The 17,269-nt window shown below is 60.9% G+C and overlaps 3 protein-coding genes across 7 annotated transcripts; all 3 read right to left on the bottom strand.

Annotated features, from left to right (window-relative positions):
• Positions 1-61: 61 nt before the first annotated feature.
• ZNF576 (zinc finger protein 576) lies at positions 62-1,775 on the bottom strand. Its single transcript, XM_066208335.1, has 2 exons — positions 1,650-1,775; positions 62-547 (listed from the first exon to the last, which is right to left on the bottom strand). Exons 1-2 carry the CDS (start codon positions 1,762-1,764, stop codon positions 177-179), a joined length of 486 nt encoding a protein of 161 aa, XP_066064432.1. The 5' UTR covers positions 1,765-1,775; the 3' UTR covers positions 62-176.
• A 1,411-nt stretch (positions 1,776-3,186) lies between these two features.
• Positions 3,187-8,636, bottom strand: XRCC1 (X-ray repair cross complementing 1). Of its 2 annotated transcripts, XM_066208318.1 has the most exons (13): positions 8,499-8,636; positions 8,308-8,400; positions 7,560-7,658; positions 7,329-7,487; positions 7,156-7,245; positions 6,237-6,295; positions 5,440-5,718; positions 4,761-4,877; positions 4,424-4,615; positions 4,156-4,238; positions 3,963-4,053; positions 3,457-3,532; positions 3,187-3,379 (listed from the first exon to the last, which is right to left on the bottom strand). In XM_066208318.1, exons 1-13 carry the CDS (start codon positions 8,547-8,549, stop codon positions 3,266-3,268), a joined length of 1,503 nt encoding a protein of 500 aa, XP_066064415.1. In that variant the 5' UTR covers positions 8,550-8,636; the 3' UTR covers positions 3,187-3,265. The 2 variants fall into 2 exon arrangements, with proteins under 2 accessions (XP_066064415.1, XP_066064416.1); XM_066208319.1 differs by lacking the exon at positions 5,440-5,718 and having other exon boundaries at positions 8,499-8,631.
• Positions 8,637-8,735: 99 nt separating this feature from the next.
• SMG9 (SMG9 nonsense mediated mRNA decay factor) lies at positions 8,736-16,896 on the bottom strand. 4 transcript variants are annotated; one of them, XM_066208324.1, is made up of 14 exons: positions 16,635-16,896; positions 16,029-16,100; positions 15,691-15,931; positions 15,337-15,434; positions 14,991-15,103; positions 14,303-14,414; positions 13,257-13,352; positions 13,088-13,173; positions 12,060-12,163; positions 11,320-11,427; positions 10,359-10,487; positions 9,822-9,963; positions 8,933-9,002; positions 8,736-8,823 (listed from the first exon to the last, which is right to left on the bottom strand). In XM_066208324.1, exons 1-13 carry the CDS (start codon positions 16,722-16,724, stop codon positions 8,939-8,941), a joined length of 1,455 nt encoding a protein of 484 aa, XP_066064421.1. In that variant the 5' UTR covers positions 16,725-16,896; the 3' UTR covers positions 8,736-8,823; positions 8,933-8,938. The 4 variants fall into 4 exon arrangements, with proteins under 4 accessions (XP_066064421.1, XP_066064419.1, XP_066064417.1 ...); XM_066208322.1 differs by having other exon boundaries at positions 8,756-8,857; XM_066208320.1 differs by lacking the exons at positions 8,736-8,823; positions 8,933-9,002 and adding an exon at positions 9,102-9,213.
• Positions 16,897-17,269: the final 373 nt, after the last annotated feature.

The raw sequence follows: 17,269 nt of genomic DNA, 5'->3' as shown, positions 1-17,269 counted from the left end.
GCCCCGCCCCCTTTACCTTTAACCCCTCTCCGATGACATCACAACCCTTGGACCAATCCGCTTCCACCACCTCCCATTTTATTTCCATCCACCCAAGGGGGGAGGGAGGCAGCTCCTCACTTCAACCCCGCCCCTTTCCGCGCAGACCACGCCCCCTCCCCGCCGGCCCCGCCCCCTCAGAGCTCCCCCCGCGCGTGCCGGATGTAGTGCCGGTGCAGCGCCCCCTCGCGGGCGAAGGCGCGCCCGCACTCGGTGCAGCTCAGAGGGGGCGTGGCTTTGGCGGGAGGAGGAGGAGGAGGAGCAGGAGGCGGAGCTCGAGGAGGCGGGGCGGGGGCGGGCTTGGCGGGCTGGGCGTGGCCTCGCTGGTGACGCAGCAGCGCGGGGGAGGAGCCGAAGGGGCGGGAGCAGACGAAGCAGACGAAGAGCGCCCCCCGCAGGGCGGCGCGGGCGAAGTCCCCGGGGTGCTGGCGCTTGGCGTGGCGCGCGGCGAAGGCCGGGTCGGGGAAGGTGATGAGGCAGCGGCGACAGCGCCGCGAGCCCGGCCGGTCTGCGGGGACGGCGCGGGGACGGCGTGAGGGACGGCCCGACCGGGGGACACGGGGGACACGGGGACAGCCAGGGGACAGCCAGGGGACAGCCAGGGGACACGGGGACAGCCCAGGGACAGCCCGGGGACACGCAGGGGACACCCAGGGGACAGCCAGGGGACACCCAGGGGACACCCAGGGGACAGCCAGGGGACACGGGGACAGCCCAGGGACAGCCAGGGGACACCCAGGGGACACCCAGGGGACAGCCAGGGGACACGGGGACAGCCCAGGGACAGCCAGGGGACACCCAGGGGACATGGGGACAGCCAGGGGACATGGGGACTGGGGTGACACCCACTGGGGGGCACTGGGACACCCAGGGGACAGCCAGGGAACACGGGGACAGCCCAGGGACAGCCCGGGGACACGCAGGGGACAGCCAGGGGACACGGGGACAGCCCGGGGACACAGGAACACCCATTGGGTGACACTGGGACACCCAGGGGACATGGGGACAGCCAGGGGACATGGGGACTGGGGTGACACCCACTGGGGGGCACTGGGACACCCAGGGGACAGCCAGGGAACACGGGGACACCCACTGGGGGGCGCCGGGACACCCTGGGGACACGGGGACATCTGTGACACCATTGGGTGGCACGGGGACACCCAGGGGACACTGGGACACCAACTGGGGGGTGCTGAGACAGCCCGGGGACACAGGGACACCCACCGGGACACTCAGGGGACCCCGGGGACTCCCGCAGGGACACCGGGACAGCCATTGGGGGGCACTGGGACACCCAGGGGTCATTGTGGTCACCCGCAGGGACACACCCGGGACACCCAGGGGGACATGGGGACACGTGTGACACCCATTGGGTGGCGCTGGGACACCTGCGGGGACACACGCGGGACATCTCTGGGGACATCGAGGTCACCTGTGGGGACGCGGGGACAGGGGTGACACCTACGGGGACACCGGGGACACCCGTGGGGTGGCACTGGGACACCCCGGGGACACTGGGGTCACCCACAGGGACACGCGGGGTCACCCCGGGGTCACGGGGACACGTGTGCCACCGCCCACCCTCCCCCCCCCGCCCCTCCCCCACTCACAGCCGCGGTTGTTTTTGTTCGCGGGGGGGCTCCCGGCCGCCCCTCCCCCACCTCCTTCCTCCTCCTCCTCTTCCTCCTCCTCCTCCTGCGGGGGGGGCGGGGCCGGCTCCGACATCCCGGGGGGGGGCTGAGGCGGGGGGGGGGGGAAAAGGGGGCGTTACCATGGAAACCACACCCCCAACCCCCCCAGACCCCCCCGGACCCACTGGGGGCTCCCGACCCCCCCCCGGGACCCCCCGGGACCCCCCGGAATCCGCCCCTCCCCCCCCCAAGCCCCTCACTCGCTCTCGCGGCCGCGTCGCGCCCCGCCCCCCCCCGGCGGCAACGGCGACTTCCGGCTTCCGGTGCGACCCCCCTCCCTCACCCAAGCGCTTCCGCTTCCGGTCTAGACGGGGAGTTAGCCCCGCCCACTCCCCGCTAGCCGCAAAGGGGCGCGGCTAAGGTGGGTGACGTCATGGAGGCGTGACCTGAGGGAAATGGCGGGAAAGTGGAGCCCGCCTTAAGGGGGCGACGGAAAGGGGGAGGGAATATTCATTAGAAATGTAAATTAATTGGTGATTCAGGGTAATTAGGCGGCCGGGGCGTGTTTCTAATGAGCTCCGTGTGTATCCGGTAATTGCCGCGCTCTGATTGGTCAATCACCTGCTTCCTTTACATTCCTATTTTCACTCTGCGTTTACTTAATGTTCAATAGATATTCATAAATTTATTGAATATTCACATATTTCTTTATCTCGTATTTCTGACGGATTTAATTTCAATGTTTACAAACCTCCTGGTCCTTATTTTCCTAATTTACACATTCCTTACGCAATTATTCAACGCAAACTACGAATTTATTACGCGCGCGTCATTAATTTGCGCGTTTTCATTATTCGAAACGTTCTCATTTTGCATTTTTTTATTTTACCGAAGAAATAAAAATCAATTCCATAATTTATTATAATTATTACAATTATACGTTATATATCACTATAGAAATATTCTAATTATAATAAATTAATAATATAGATTAATAAATATTTCTTTTATATATTGTACCAATATCACGTATTTATCTACACTTATTGCACCTTAAATTAAGTTTGCAATTAATTTATGCATTAATTATAATTCTACTATTATTTATGCATCTCATTATAAATATTTGCGCATCTTTATGACCTAATTACCTAAGTTAATTACGGAATCACAGCGACTCTGGATTAATCACTTCAGGGATTATTTTTACGGATTTAGGCGCAATTATCAAAGGTTTATTTCCCCCACCTTTGAGGACATTTGAATATATTTGCATATTCCCACGGGAAGGGTTTTCATCACGCGTTTTTAAAATCAGATATTTGCATAGATTTGAATAAAATTATGGATTTCGTGACGGATGTTTTTCCACATTTGCATAAATTTTTCGACCGACGGAAATACGAATTCATTGCGACCCAAAGCTCCTTGGAGCGAGCCCCGCCCACCACCCAAACCACGCCCACTTTTAACCTAACCCCGCCCCAACTTCTACCCAAAAAAAAAAACCCTCAAATTTTTTTGGTCTTTATTTATTTTAATGAAAAAGGGGGCGTGGCTTGGGGAGGGAAAAGCCTATGACGTCACCAATGAGGTCACGCGCGGGGCGTGACCAGGAAGGGCGTGGCCGGCAGGGGGCTCTGCCTCTCCCCGCAGAGCAGCAGCCAATGGGGTCGCACGAAGGTCAGGGAGGGGCGGAGCTCCAGGGCCTAGGAAAAAAGAGGGCGTGGCTTAGTCTTAAAAGGGGTGTGTCTTGTTCAAAGGGGCAGGGTTTTGCCACACCCACCTCCTGGAAGGCGGGGTCCCAGTCCTGTGACGTCACCACGTGAGTCACCGAGTCGTCCATGTAGGGGGCCAGGGTGCTGCGGACCAGTATGGACCAGTATAAACCAGTTCCCCCCAATGAACTCCCAATGTCTCCCCGGCTCCCCCTGGTGGCGGCTTCGGGAACTGCAGCGCCCTCCCAGTTTGTCCCAGTTTATTCCAGTTTGTCCCAGTCTGTCCCAGTTCATCCCAGTGTGTTCCAATTTTGTCCCAGTCCCTCCCAGTTTGTCCCAGTTCATCCCAGTTCCCTCCCAGTCCCTCCCAGTTAATCCCAGTCCCTCCCAGTTTATCCCAGTGTGCCCCAGTCCCTCCCAGTCCCTCCCAGTCCGTCCCAGTCCCTCCCAGTTAATCCCAGTCCCTCCCAGTTTGTCCCAGTCTGTCCCAGTCACTCCCAGTCTGTCCCAGTCCCCTCCCAGTCCATCCCAGTCCCCTCCCAGTCCCTCCCAGTATACACCAGTCCCCGCTCACCCCCCGAAGGCCACCACCGTCCGTCGCAGCCGGCGCTCCTCCCCCTCGGGGAATTTCCCGTGGAAAAAGAAAATTTTGTCCTCAAAAAAATCTGCAGGTGAGAGGGGGGAGGGGAAAAAAAAATTAAAATGAGGGGAAAAGGGGGCGTGGCAATGGTGGGGGAGGGGCTTGGGGGTGGGGGAGGGGCACGGACCGGGCAGGGGGGGGATGGGCTCCCCTTCATCATCGTCGTCGTCCTCCGTGTTCTCCTCGGTGGAGCCGCCGTAGGGGTCGGAGCTGGGGGAGGCCACGCCCACATGAGGCGTGGTCACACCCGGAACGAGTGTGGCCACGCCCACGAACTCCAGGCGTGGTCACACCCACTCCAAGTGTGACCACGGCCAGCCCAAATGTCACCCTACCCACCCTTTTTACAACCACGCCCACCCCAGGCATGACCACGCCCCTTGATCCAAACTCACCCCTCTGACTGGTCGCCGCTCTCATCTGACTCGGGGGGCGTGGCTGGCTCTGCTGAGGGAGGGGCTTTAGGCGCGTCCAGCTGAGGTGGCCCCGCCCCTTTTTTCACCTTGGGGGAGGGCCGTGGAGGAGGTGGGGCGTCCTCAGGCTCCTCCCCCTCGCTGTCAGAGGAGGCGGAGCCATCCAGGAGGTACCTGGGGGAGGGACACAGGTAAACATATGCCCATTGAGGGGGCGTGGTCTAACAATAGCCCCTCCCCAGTGGGTGTGACCAGCTGTGTGACCCTCCCAGCTGGGCGTGACCTAAGTGGGTGTGTCCCGGGAGTGGGCGTGGCTTACGGGCCGCAGGGGAGGCGCCGCTGCAGCTTCTGACACTCCCAGATCCAGGCGGGGCCGACGACCACGCCCCCCTGGAGCCGCGCCCGCTGCGCCTTCGGCGTCCGGGGGAAGGCGCACCTGGAGGAGGGGCGTGGTCAGGACCAGTATGAACCAGTATAGACCAGTAGAGACCACTCCCCCCCAATCCACTCCCAGTTCATCCCAGTCCCCCCAATGAACTCCCAACGTCTCCCTGTCTCCCCCTGGTGGCAGCTTCGAGAACTGCAGCGCCCTCCCAGTTTGTCCCAGTCCTTCCCAGTATAAACCAGTCCCCCCAAAACTCCTCCCAGTTCATCCCAGTTCCCCTCAATGAACTCCTAGTGTTTCTCTGTCTCCCCCTGGTGGCGGCTTCGGGAACTGCAGCGCCCTCCCAGTCACTCCCAGCTTGTCCCAGTTCCCACCAAACCCCACCCAATTCCCTCCCAGTTCATCCCAGTATAAACCAGTTCATCCCAGTTCCCCTCAATGAACTCCTAGTGTTTCTCTGTCTCCCCCCGGTGGCGGCTTTGAGAACTGCAGCGCCCTCCCAGTCACTCCCAGTTCCCTCCCAGTTTATCCCAGTCCCCCCCAGTCCCTCCCAGTCCCTCCCAGTCCCCCCCAGTCCCATCCCAGTCCCCCCCAGTCCCCCCCAGTCCCCTACACCAGGTGCGTGCAGTCCCGGCTCCAGTCCGGCCTGTACTGGGCGCCCAGCCCCAGCGCCGCCTGCCTCAGCTTCCCCCTCAGCGGGTTCTGGAATCCGCTCAGCGCCAGCACCACGCCCCCCAGCACCGCGCCCCCCGGCGCCACGCCCCCCGGCGCCACGCCCCCCGGCGCCACGCCCCCCAAGCGCTTGGGGGCTCCTTCCGGGGGGGAGGGGCCGGGGGGGCTTGTTTTGGGGCGGGGCTCCGCGGCTGGGGGGGGGGAGGCGGCGCTTGGGGGGCTGTGGGGAGAAAAATGGGGGGGGAGGGTTAGAGGGGAGGGGGAATGGGGGGTTGGGGATCCCAGGTGGGGGTTGGGGGTCCCCAGGTGGGGTTTGGGGGTCCCCAGGTGGGGTTTGGGGGTCCCAGGTGGGGTTTGGGGGTCCCCAGGTGGGGTTAAGGGGTCCCCAGGTGGGTGTTGGGGGGACCCATGTGGGGTTTGGGGGGTCCCAGGTAAATTTTGGGGTGTTCTAAAAGGGGTTTGGGGGGTCCCAGGTGAGATTTTGGGGGTCCCAGGTGGGGATTGGGGGTCCCCAGGTGGGGTTTGGGGGTCCCAGGTGGGGTTAAGGGGTCCCCAGGTGGGGGTTGGGGGTCCCAGGTGTGGTTTGGGGGGTCCCAGGTGGGGGTTGGGGGTCCCCAGGTGAGATTTTGGGGTCCCAGGTGTGATTTTGGGGGTCCCAGGTGTGATTTGGGGGTCCCCAGGTGAGATTTTGGGGTTCCCCAGGTGAGATTTGGGGCGTGTCCCCTCCCCCCCCCTTACCTGGGCGCCGTCTTTGAGCGCGGCCGCGGCGTAACTGAGAGTGGGCGTGGCCTGGGGAGCTGAGAGGGGGCGGGGTCAGATGGGGCGGAGTCAGAGAGAGGGGCCGGGTCAGACAGGGTGGGGGAGGAGCTAAAGGTGGGGCTGAGGGAGGGGCCGGAGCGAGGGGGAGGGGCTGAGGGAAGGGAGGGGCCGCGATGGGGGGTTGGGGGCGGGGTTTGAGGGTGGGGGCGGGGCCTTACCCGGCGTGGGGGAGGGGCGGCGGTAGAAGAGGGCCCCGGGGGGGCGCTGGGGGCTCCCCTCCCCCTCCTCCCGCAGCGTGAACGCGCCCAGGCGACGCACCTGGGGGGAGGGGCGGGGTCACCCAGGGGTCACCCGGAGGTCACCCTGGGGTCACCCCGGAGGTCACTGTGGGGGTCACTTTGAGGTCACTGGAGGGGTCACTCTTGGGGTCACCCAGAGGTCACTCTGGGGTCATTTAGGGGTCACTTTGAGGCCACTCTGGGGTCATTGTAAGGGTCACCATGGGGTCACTCTGGGGTCACTTTAAGGGTCACTCTGAGGTGACTCCGGGGGTCACTTTGAAGGTCACTCTGGGGTCACTTTGGGGCCATTTTCAGGGTCACTCTGGGGTCACTTTGGGGCCATTTTCAGGGTCACTCTGGGGTCACTCTGAGGCCACTTTGGGGTCATTGTAAGGGTCACTCTGGGGCCATTATCAGGGTCACTCTGGGGTCACTCTGGGGTCACTCTGGGGTCATTTTCAGGGTCACTCTGTGGTCACTTTGAGGTCATTTTCAGGGTCACTCTGGGGTCACTCTGGGGTCATTCAGGGGTCACTCTGGGGCCATTTCTAGAGTCACTCCACGGCTGCCCCGTGGTCACTCCGGGCTCACCGAAGGGTCACTCACTGGTCACTCACCTTCACCTCCCCCTTCCCTCCCTTCTCCTCCTCTTCCTCCTCCTGCGGCGCCGAAAACACCCGGACGAAACTCAACCCGAACGGGCGGCTCTGTTCACCAATTAACACCCCCCCCCTTAATTAACATAATTAACATCATTAACCCCGTTCCCGACCCCTCCGAACCCCCTCACCTGACAGTAAGGCTGACTCAAAACCACCTTCAGCCTGTCCCAAGCGGCCTGAGCTTGACCTTTGACCAAAGACTCCGGCCCGAACATTCGGACCCTGTGCAGCTCCAGCCCGGCTTTGCTCTCGCTGGGTGACATCAAAGCGGCGCTGGGCAGCAACACCTGAGGCCAGGTGAGGGGTTCAGGCGGCGTTTAGGCGGGGTTTGGGAGGGGCCGCGAGGGGTTAAAGGTCACCTGGAAGTCGCCCCCCGAGGAGGAGCCCACCAGGATCTCGACGAAGGCGGCGCCGTCGTTGCCGACGTGCAGGGAGTGGATGGGGCGGGAGGAGCCCAGCTGGGGGAGGAAGGCCCAAAATAATTTGGGGGGGGAGGGGGAAAGGGGCCTGAGACCCCACGGAAAAGCCCCAAATTCTCCCCCCGAATCCCCCAAATTCTCCCCGAATTCTCCTCCCGAATCCCCCCGAATTCTCCCCCCGAATACCCCAAATTCTCCCTGAATTCTCCCCCCGAATCTCTCTAAATTCTCCCCAAATTCTCCTCCCGAATCCCCCCAAATTCTCCCCCCGAATCCCCCGAATTCTCCCCAAATTCTCCTCCCGAATCTCCCCGAATTCTCCTCCCGAATTCTCCCCAAATTCTCCTCCTGAATCCCCCCAAATTCTCCTTCCAAATCCCCCCAAATTCTCCTCCAAAATCTCCCCAAATTCTCCCCCCGAATCTCCCCAAGTTCTCCCCCCAAATCTCCCCAAATTCTCCCTGAATTCTCCTCCCGAATCCCCCAAATTCTCCTCCCGAATCCCCCCAAATCCTCCTCCCAAACCTTCATCAGAGCCCTCAAAACCTTTCCCCAAATTCTCCCCAAATTCTCCTCCCAAATCTCCCCAAATTCTCCCCCCAAATCTCCCAGAATTCTCCCCCCGAATCCCCCCAAATCCTCCCCCCGAATTCTCCGCCCGAATCCCCCTCAGGGACCCCCAAACCACCTCCAAGACCACGCTCAGCTGCTTCTCCCCCGCCGCCGCTCCCCTCCAGCGCCCGCCATCGTCCGGCCGCAGCAAATTCTCCGCCGGGTGACGCTGCGGAGACACCGCCAAGGTTCGGAACGGAAAATCCCGCACGGGGAAAAGCGGGAATAAAAACGCGTCTTTGTTTTTTAATCAGGGGAGACAATCACCGGGTCGGCGCTGCTGACGGAGACCACGCGGGTTAAGGGGATCTCCGGCATCGCCGCCTCCTCCGCCGAGACTGGCGCCGACCGGAAGTCGCCTCAGAGACCCCGGCGGCGGCCGCTCTGGGAAACCCCGTTTCGCCTCTATGGTGCGGCGGGGGACTTCCGGTGGTTGTGCGCATGCGCAGGGGAGGCGCTCTGGGAAACCAGCCTCGATTCCATGGTGGCGAGGGGGTTTGGGGTTTGTGCGCATGCGCCGAGGGGGGCTCGCGGCCCCAGGTTTTCCCGCCCTTTTTGGTCACGTGATTCTCTCCCTCAGGGGTCTTCCCGCCTTTTTCGCCGTGAGGGGAAAATTAATTAAATTACTGAGGGGGCAATTAAATCCCTGAGGGGTAATTAGACCTAATTACGCCTCGAGGGCTAATTAACTAACAACTTACCGCTAATTAAGACCAAAACGAGTCAATTCGGGGCGTTTCTAGGCGGAAGGGGCGGCAGGTAATTAAATCCCTGAGGGGACAATTAAATCCCTGAGGGGTAATTGCACCTAATTAAGCCTCGAGGGATATTTAATTACCAATTCCTCGCTAATTAAGACCGAAACGAGGCGGTTTTTGGGGGGGTTTTATTGAGGCTCCCAGTTCAGCCCAGTAACCGGCCGTACTCGGCCAGCGCCGACGATTTCTTCACCCCGTCCCAGATGCGGGCGGCGTAATGGAACCTGCCACCAGTACGGACCAGTGTGGACCAGTACGGACCAGTATGGACCAGTACGGACCAGTGTGGACCAGTACAGGTGAGATATGGACTCCCAGTTACTCCCAAATCCCCTCCCAGTCCATCCCAGTTTATCCCAGTTACCCCCAGTTCCCTCCCAGTCCCCTCTAAACCCATCCCAGTCCCTCCCAGTTCACTCCCAGTCCCACCCAAATCCCTCCCAGTTCCCTCCCAGTCCATCCCAGTCCATCTCAGTTCCATCCCAGTATATCCCAGTCCCTCCCAGTTACCCCCAGTCCCCTCCCAGTCCCTCCCAATCTCCTCCCAATCCCCTCCCAGTTTATCCCAATCCATCCCAGTCCCTCCAGTTCCTTCCCAGTTCCCTCCCAGTCCATCCCAGTTACCCCCAATCCCTTCCCAGTTCCCTCAAACTCCCTCCCAGTCCCTCCCAGTGTCCCCAGTCGTCTTCCCAGTTCCCTCCCAGTCCATCCCAGTTCCCTCCAGTCCCTCCCAGTATCCCCCACTCCCCTCCCAGTCCCTCCCAGTTCCCCCCAGTCCCTCCCAGTCCCTCCCAGTCCCCTCCCAGTCCCTCCCAGTGCCCCCCAGTCTCACCAGTTCCTCTCGGTCAGCAGGCTGTGGGACAACTGGGAGCGAGCGGCCGCCAGGACCCGACCCCGGAGCCGGGCCAGGAGCCCCCCCAGAGCCCCCCGACCCCGGAACGGGGGCAGGGCCGGGAACAGGGCCCCGCCCCCACCTGTGGGAGGGACTGGTTTGGACTGGGATGTACTGGGAGAGGCTTCGGAGGGGCTGGGACAAACTGGGACAGACTGGGACAAACTGGGAGTGACTGGGAGGGCGCTGCAGTTCCCGAAGCCGCCACCAGGGGGAGACAGAGAAACACTAAGAGTTCATTGAGGGGAACTGGGATGAACTGGTTTGTACTGGGAGGGAACTGGGAAGGGACTGGGGTTTACTGGGCTCTACTGGGATGAACTGGGAAGGAGTTCGGGGGGCACTAGGGCTGTTCCTGTGGGGGGCACTGGTCTATACTGGTCTATACTAGTTTATATGGGTTTATACTGGTTTGTACTGGTTTGTAGTGGTTTGTACTGGTTTGTAGTGGTTTGTACTGGTTTGTACTGGGGGTACCTGCCCGGGGCAGGGCGTCCTCGGGCTCCTCCTCCAGCGGGGGCAGCAGGAACAGGTTGACCTCGGGCTCTGGGGGGGCCGGGGGGGCCCCGGGGGGGCCGGGGAGGAGTTCCCGCATGGACAGGGACCCTGAAACCCCAAATTCACCGGAATCAGCCACATTCACCCCAAAACCCACCTGGGACCCCCAAAACCCACCTGGGACCCCCAAAATCCACCTGGGACCCCCAAAATCCCACCTGGGACCCCCCAAAACCCACCTGGGACCCCCAAAACCCACCTGGGACCCCCCAAAACCCACCTGGGACCCCCCAAAACCCACCTGGGACCCCCCAAAACCCACCTGGGACCCCCAAAACCCACCTGGGACCCCCAAAATCCCACCTGGGACCCCCCAAAACCCACCTGGGACCCCCAAAACCCACCTGGGACCCCCCAAACCCACCTGGGACCCCCAAAGTCCCACCTGGGACCCCCAAAATCCTACCTGGGATCCCCTAAATCCACCTGGGACCCCCCAAATCCACCTGGGACCCCCAAAATTCCCCAAAACCCCACCTGGGACCCCCCAAATCCTCCCCCAAACCCCACCTGGGACCCCCACAATCCACCTGGGACCCTCAAAATCCACCTGGGACCCCCAAAACCCACCTGGGACCCCCCAAAACTCACCTGGGACCCCCAAAATCACACCTGAGACCCCCAAATCTCACCTGGGGACCCCTCAAAATCCACCTGGGACCCCCAAAATCACACCTGGGACCCCCCAAAATCCTCCCCAAATTCACCTGGGACCCCCAAAATCACACCCGGGACCCCCCAAAATCCTCCCCAAATCCACCTGGGACCCCTCGGGACCCCCCCAGATCCCACCTGGGACCTTCCAAATCAGCCCCCAAGCCCCCTCAGGACCCCCCGGATTCCACCCCAACCCCCCCCGGGCCCCCCGGGCCCCCCGTACCCCGGTACTTGAGGCGGGAGTGCGCCATCAGCCGGGCCAGCACGCGCTGCATCTGCCCCAGGCGCCGTGGGGAGAAACACTCGGGGGGCGCCCGGGTCTGCACGAACACTGCGGGAGGGGGGCACGGCCGGGGGTCACTCGGGGGGCCGGGGATGGGTCAGGATCTGTGGGGCGGGATGTGTGGGGCAGGATCTGTGGGGTAGGATCCGTGGGGCAGAATCTACAGGTCACAATCTGTGGGGCAGGATCCATGGGGCAGGATCCACGGGGCAGGATCCATGGGTCAGGATCCATAGGGCGGGATCCGTGGGGCAGGATCCATGGGGCAGGATCTATGGGTCAGGATCCGTGGGGCAGGACCCATGAGGCAGGATCTATGGGGCAGGATCTGTGGGCCAGGATCTATTGGGCGGGATCTCTGGGGCAGGATCTACGGGTCACAATCTGTGGGGCAGGATGTGTAGGGCGGGATCTGTGGGGCAGGATCTGTGGGTCACAGTCTGTGGGGTAGGATCCATGGGGCAGGATCCATGGGGCAGGATCTCTGGGGCAGGATCTCTGGGGCAGGATCTATGGGGCAGACCCACGGGGCTCACCCAGGTGCGGGTAGTACTCCGAGGGGCTCATGCTCTATGGGTCAGGATCCGTGGGGCAGGATCCGTGGGGCAGGATCTCTGGGGCAGGATCTCTGGGGCAGGATCTCTGGGGCAGGATCTATGGGGCAGACCCACGGGGCTCACCCAGGTGCGGGTAGTACTCCGAGGGCTCCTCGGCTCCGGCCCCACTCGAGTCGTGGCTCGGGGACGGCGTCGGCGGCTTCACCATCTCGGCCGTCTGCAGGAACCTGCGGGGCGCGCGGGGGGCACTTATGGGGCGCGGGGGGCAGTTATGGGGCACTGGGGGCAGTTACGGGACGGTGTGGGGCAGTTACGGGGCAGTTATGGGGCGCGGGGGGCGCTTAGGGGGCGCGGGGGGCAGTTATGGGGCACTGGGGGCAGTTACGGGACGGTGTGGGGCAGTTACGGGGCAGTTATGGGGCGCGGGGGGCGCTTAGGGGGCGCGGGGGGCAGTTATGGGGCACTGGGGGCAGTTACGGGACGGTGTGGGGCAGTTACGGGGCAGTTATGGGGCACTGGGGGCAGTTATGGGGCAGGTTTAGAGTCACTTATGGGGCAGGTTTGGGGTCACGTCGGGGTCACTTATGGGTCAGGTTTGGGGTCACGTCGGGGTCACTTGTGGGGCAGGTTTAGGGTCACTTGTGGGTCAGTTCAGGGGTCACTTGGGGGTCACTTTGGGGTCACCCTGGGGTCACTTGTGGGTCAGGTTTGAGGTCATTTTGGGGTCACTTGTGGGTCACTCCCGGGGTCACTCCAGGATCACTCTGAGGTCACTCCAGGGTCACCCTGGGGTCACTCCTGGGTCAATTTTGAGGTCACTCCGGGGTCAGTGCGGGGTCACTCATGGGTCACTTTGAGGTCACTTTAGGGTCACTCTGGGGTCACTTTAGGGTCACTCCAGGGTCACTCCCGGGTCACTCATAGGTCAGTTCTGGGGTCACTCCGGGGTCACTTTGAGGTCACTTTAGGGGTCACTCTGGGGTCACTCATGGGTCAGTTCTGGGGTCACTCCAGGGTCACTTTGAGGTCACTTTAGGGGTCACTCTGGGGTCACTCCTGGGGTCACTCCAGGGTCACTTTGAGGTCACTTTAGGGGTCACTCATGGGTCACTCCGGGGTCACCCCGGGGTCACCCCGGCCCCGCCCCTCACCTGTAGAGCCCCAGGTCCGTGAACCAATCCTGCACCAGCAGCACCACGTGACACACGGTGAACAGGAAGGCGGCGATCTGCAGCGACTAACGAGCCCCGATGGAGGCTAATTAACGCCCTCGTTAGCATAACGAGCCCCCTCGGACCACGCCCCCCCCGCCCCCCTCACCTGGGTCTCCACGTAGGCGTGGGGCAGCGCGAACTCGGGCGGAAGCTTCCGGTCGTTGTTGATCAGGTGATCCAGGTGGGCGGGGCTAAGGATGGGCTAAAAGAGGGGGGCGTGGTCAGGGTGAGGCCACGCCCAGCCCCGGGGATGGTAGTGAGGGGGCGGGGAAAGGGGGAGTTAATTAAGTTATGAGTATTGGGGTGATTACGGTAATTTGGGGGAATTAGGGTGATTGGGGAGATTAATTATTGGCAATTGGGGATAATTAATTATGGTAATTGGGTATAATTAATTATGATAATTGGGATTACTAATTACGGTAACTGGAGGTACTTACAGTAATTTACTACAAGTAAATACTTATAGTAATTAAGATAATTAATTATGGTAATTCGGATAAATAATTACGGTAATTGGAGATAACTACGGTAACTGAAGGTACTTAATTATGGTGATTGAAGATAATTAATTGTGGTAATTGGGGTAATTACGGTAACCGGCGTAATTAAAGTAATTGAGGATAATTAAAGTAATTGAGATGATTGGGAAATTGGAGTAAATATGGTAATTAGCTGGGTTGGTTATGGCGGTTATAGACTAATTAAAGCTAATAAAGCGCAATTAAGTGATTATTAACCGTTATTTACGTAATAATTACGGCTAATAAGAGGCAATTAAAGCCCAACACACACAGCTCAGGGCACGTAAGAGATAATTAGCAATAATAAATTACAAAACAAGTATAAATATGACCTAATTACTGTTAATTAAGGAAAATCAAGTTGCTCCTGTGTTAATTAATGGTAATTACAGACAAATAAAGGCTAACAAGATAAAATTAAGTTCTTTTTAGGACAATCCATGCTAATTACAAGCTAATTAAAGCTAATTAAGCAAAATCAGGCCACAGCATTTATGCAATATCTCACCATTTACCTAACGATTAGCGCTAATTAGCGGCAATTAAAGCCCAACACCCCTCAGATGGGAGGCAGCTGAGGGATAATTGCCGTTAATTAGGTTAATTAGCGCTAATTAGCGTTAATCACCTGGGTGTCCAGGAAGAGCACGCGCTCCTGGGTGACGAACAGGTCGATGCCGCCGGTCTGGGCCCCGCCCCTTTCCCGCAGCTCCGGCGGCTGCGGCCGGAACACGAACGACCTGGACCGGTGGAAACCAGTACGGACCAGTATGGACCAGTACAAACCCCATCCCAGTCAATCCCAGTCCATCCCAGTTCATCCCAGTTCCCCTCAATAAGCTCCTAATGTCTCTGTCTCCCCCTGGTGGCTACTTTGGGAACTGCAGCGCCCTCCCAGTCACTCCCAGTTTGTCCCAGTTCCCTCCAAACCCCACCCAATCCCCTCCCAGTTTATCCCAGTATAAACCAGTCCCTCCCAGTTCCCCTAAATGAACTCTCAGTGTCTCTCACGCTCCCTCTGGTGGCGACTTTGAGAACTGAAGCGCCCTCCCAGTTTATCCCAGTACATCCCAGTACATCCCAGTACAAACCAATCCCCTCCCAGTACAAACCAGTTCATCCCAGTTCCCCTCAATGAACTCTTAGTGTTTCTCTGTCTCCCCCCGGTGGCGCCTTCGGGAACTGCAGCGCCCTCCCGGTCACTCCCAGTTTGTCCCATTTTATCCCAGTTCCCTCCAATCTCCTCCCAGTTCATCCCAGTGCCCCCCAAACCCCCTCCCAGTCCCCTCCCAGTCTAAACCAGTCCCTCCCAGTACCTCGGGTCCTCCTCGGGCTGGTTTCCGGCCAGCAGCGACAGCACCGTGGATTTCCCGGTGCCCTGCAGCCCCAGCGCTCCCACCACCAGCACGTCCGTCTGCTCCAGCAGGAACTGGGGGACGCTGGGAGTCACTGGGGGGCTCTGCAGGCCCCTCCCACCGAGCCACGCCCACTCGTCTTTAGCCCCACCCCCTCGCTGTTAGCCCTGCTGTTTGTTTTAACTCCTCCCCCTTCATTTCAGCCCCTTGGGTTTTCGCCCCACCCCCTGGGTTTTAGCTCCTCCCCCTCCATTTTAGCCTCCCATCCGTGTCGTCCCCGCCCCCCGGGTTTTGGCCCCGCCCCCACCTCCAGGGCGCTGTCACACCAGTTCATCTGCTCGTCCACCAGTTTGATGCTGGTTTTCATCTTCTCCGGGGCGGCCAATCGGGCCTGGGCTTGGGCAGCTGCAGGGGAGGGGTCAGAAGTCGGTTAATTGCCCGATGTAGCCACGCCCACTCCACCAAACCCCACCCCTAGTTTTGAATCTCCCACCTTAGCCACGCCCACAGTGACCACACCCTGTTACGACCACGCCCGCACCTCAGCCCACACCCATTTTTCAATCCCATCGACCCCACCCTTTAGCCACGCCCACCCCATTAACCCACCCATCTTAGCCCCTCCCAAACGGCCACACCCTCTTTACGCTCCGTCACTCACGGTCCAGCGCGGTGGGCGTGGCCAGCCCTCGGCTGTGCAGTTGATAGACGGGCTGGGTGGGGCGCGGCCCCTCCCTCTCCAGGGGCGGAGCTTGTGCAGGGCCCTCCCCTGCAGTCTGTGACGCCACGCCCCCTCCCCGCCCCTCCTCGCCCCGCGCCTTCATCAGCACGATGGGCGGGGCTGGGGCGGGAGGGGGCGGAGCTTGTGCTGGCCCCGCCTTGGGGGCGGCTGGAGGCGGCTGCTGGTTTAAAATTAAACATGACGTTAGGGGGCGTGGCCACACCAGGTGAGGAAGGGGACACGCCCCTTTTCGTGGTGGCCACGCCCCCCAGGCTCACCCGCTCTGCTGGGGGCTTGGCCAGGATGATCGGAGTCTTCTGCAGGGGCCCCGCAGGCTCCTCCCCCGCCTCCTGTGGGCGGGGCCGGGTCAACGGGGACACGCCCACCACGGGGGGTACGCCCACAAATGGTCCCGCCCATCCCGATATAGCTCCACCCTTTTGAATGGCTTTTATAGTGAACTAGACCAGGCCCACCTGCTCTGGACACGCCCACAGATGCCACACCCATTGTGAAGCCACGCCCCCAATCAGCCCCACCCTGTGCAACAGCTGTCAATCATCCCCAAGACGCGCCCCTATTCAGAGCTGCTGTCAATCATTCCAAAGCCACACCCCTGGAGCAGCCCCGCCCAACTGTCAATCAACCCAAAGCCACGCCCGAAGCGCAGCTGCTGTCTTTCATTCCCAAACCACGCCCCCATTAAAGCCGCATCGTCAAGCCACGCCCCGAGCACGAACTGCTGTCACTCAACCCATAAGCCACGCCCCTTCGCTCAGCCCCTACCCATTCACCTCCTGTCAATCCCTCCCCAAACCACGCCCCCACTCCCGCAGCCACCGCCCATCACCCCCCGGGGCCCCGCCCTCCCAAGCCCCGCCCACCCGGCGCTCTCCGCCTCCCTCCGCCTCCTTCTCGCGGTTCCAGCAGCGGCGCCGCGCGCCGGGGGCGGGGCTTTGGCCCGAGTCCGACATGGCGGCGGCCCCGGGGCGGCCCCGAAGGTTCCCGAAGGTTCCCGGAGGGTCCCAGAGGGTCCCGGGGGTTTCTCGGCGCTTCCGGTGGGTCCCTGAGGGAGTTTCCGGTTCCTTTTCCCGCCTCTCGCGGCGCGCGCGGGGCTGAGCGGGACAAAGGGGGCGTGGCCCGCGCGGTAGGCGCAGGGCGCATGCGCAAATGGGGCGCGGTCTACGTGTAATCGCAGCGCATGCGCAAGCAGAGCGCGGTATCTGTGTAACCGCAGCGCATGCGCAAAAGGGGCGCGGTCTATGATAAAGTGCAGCACGCATGCGCCAAACCAATGAGCATGACCTGCTCCTCCTCAAGGGGCGTGGCTTAAACTTAAAGGGCCAACGGCGCTTTTTTGTTTAATTAAAACGAGAATTATTAAAATGCCGGGATTTAATTAAAAGGAAGGGGATTAATTAAAGGGAGGGAGGGGCGCGTTTCTGCACCACGTGACGCCCCCTTAACGCGGCCCCTCCCCCCAATTCCCCGCCCCTCCCCCCTAATAAATAATTAACTC

Source organism: Chamaea fasciata, unplaced genomic scaffold (genome assembly GCF_029207755.1).
Source record: "Chamaea fasciata isolate MVZ Bird 193981 ecotype frontalis unplaced genomic scaffold, bChaFas1.0.hap1 SCAF_216, whole genome shotgun sequence".
Classification (NCBI taxonomy): domain Eukaryota; kingdom Metazoa; phylum Chordata; class Aves; order Passeriformes; family Sylviidae; genus Chamaea; species Chamaea fasciata.
Note: the sequence above shows the minus strand (reverse complement) of the source record. Positions and strands in the feature narration are given on the sequence as shown.

What these genes read in the sequence shown, in the direction of transcription:
- XRCC1 (XM_066208318.1), bottom strand. Translation starts at nt 8,549, where the DNA reads ATGCCGGAGATCCCCTTAACCCGCGTGGTCTCCGTCAGCAGCGCCGAC. An exon ending in CCGTCAGCAGCGCCGACCCG is followed by an intron (nt 8,401 to 8,498) that starts GTGATTGTCTCC and finishes GTGTCTCCGCAG; the next exon opens with CGTCACCCGGCGGAGAATTT. An exon ending in TGAGTCAGCCTTACTGTCAG is followed by an intron (nt 7,246 to 7,328) that starts GTGAGGGGGTTC and finishes ATTGGTGAACAG; the next exon opens with AGCCGCCCGTTCGGGTTGAG.
- ZNF576 (XM_066208335.1), bottom strand. Translation starts at nt 1,764, where the DNA reads ATGTCGGAGCCGGCCCCGCCCCCCCCGCAGGAGGAGGAGGAGGAAGAG. An exon ending in GAACAAAAACAACCGCGGCT is followed by an intron (nt 548 to 1,649) that starts GTGAGTGGGGGA and finishes CCGTCCCCGCAG; the next exon opens with ACCGGCCGGGCTCGCGGCGC.
- SMG9 (XM_066208320.1), bottom strand. Translation starts at nt 16,724, where the DNA reads ATGTCGGACTCGGGCCAAAGCCCCGCCCCCGGCGCGCGGCGCCGCTGC. An exon ending in CACGCCCACCGCGCTGGACC is followed by an intron (nt 15,435 to 15,690) that starts GTGAGTGACGGA and finishes CCTCCCCTGCAG; the next exon opens with CTGCCCAAGCCCAGGCCCGA. An exon ending in ACGGACCTGGGGCTCTACAG is followed by an intron (nt 12,164 to 13,087) that starts GTGAGGGGCGGG and finishes CGCGCCCCGCAG; the next exon opens with GTTCCTGCAGACGGCCGAGA.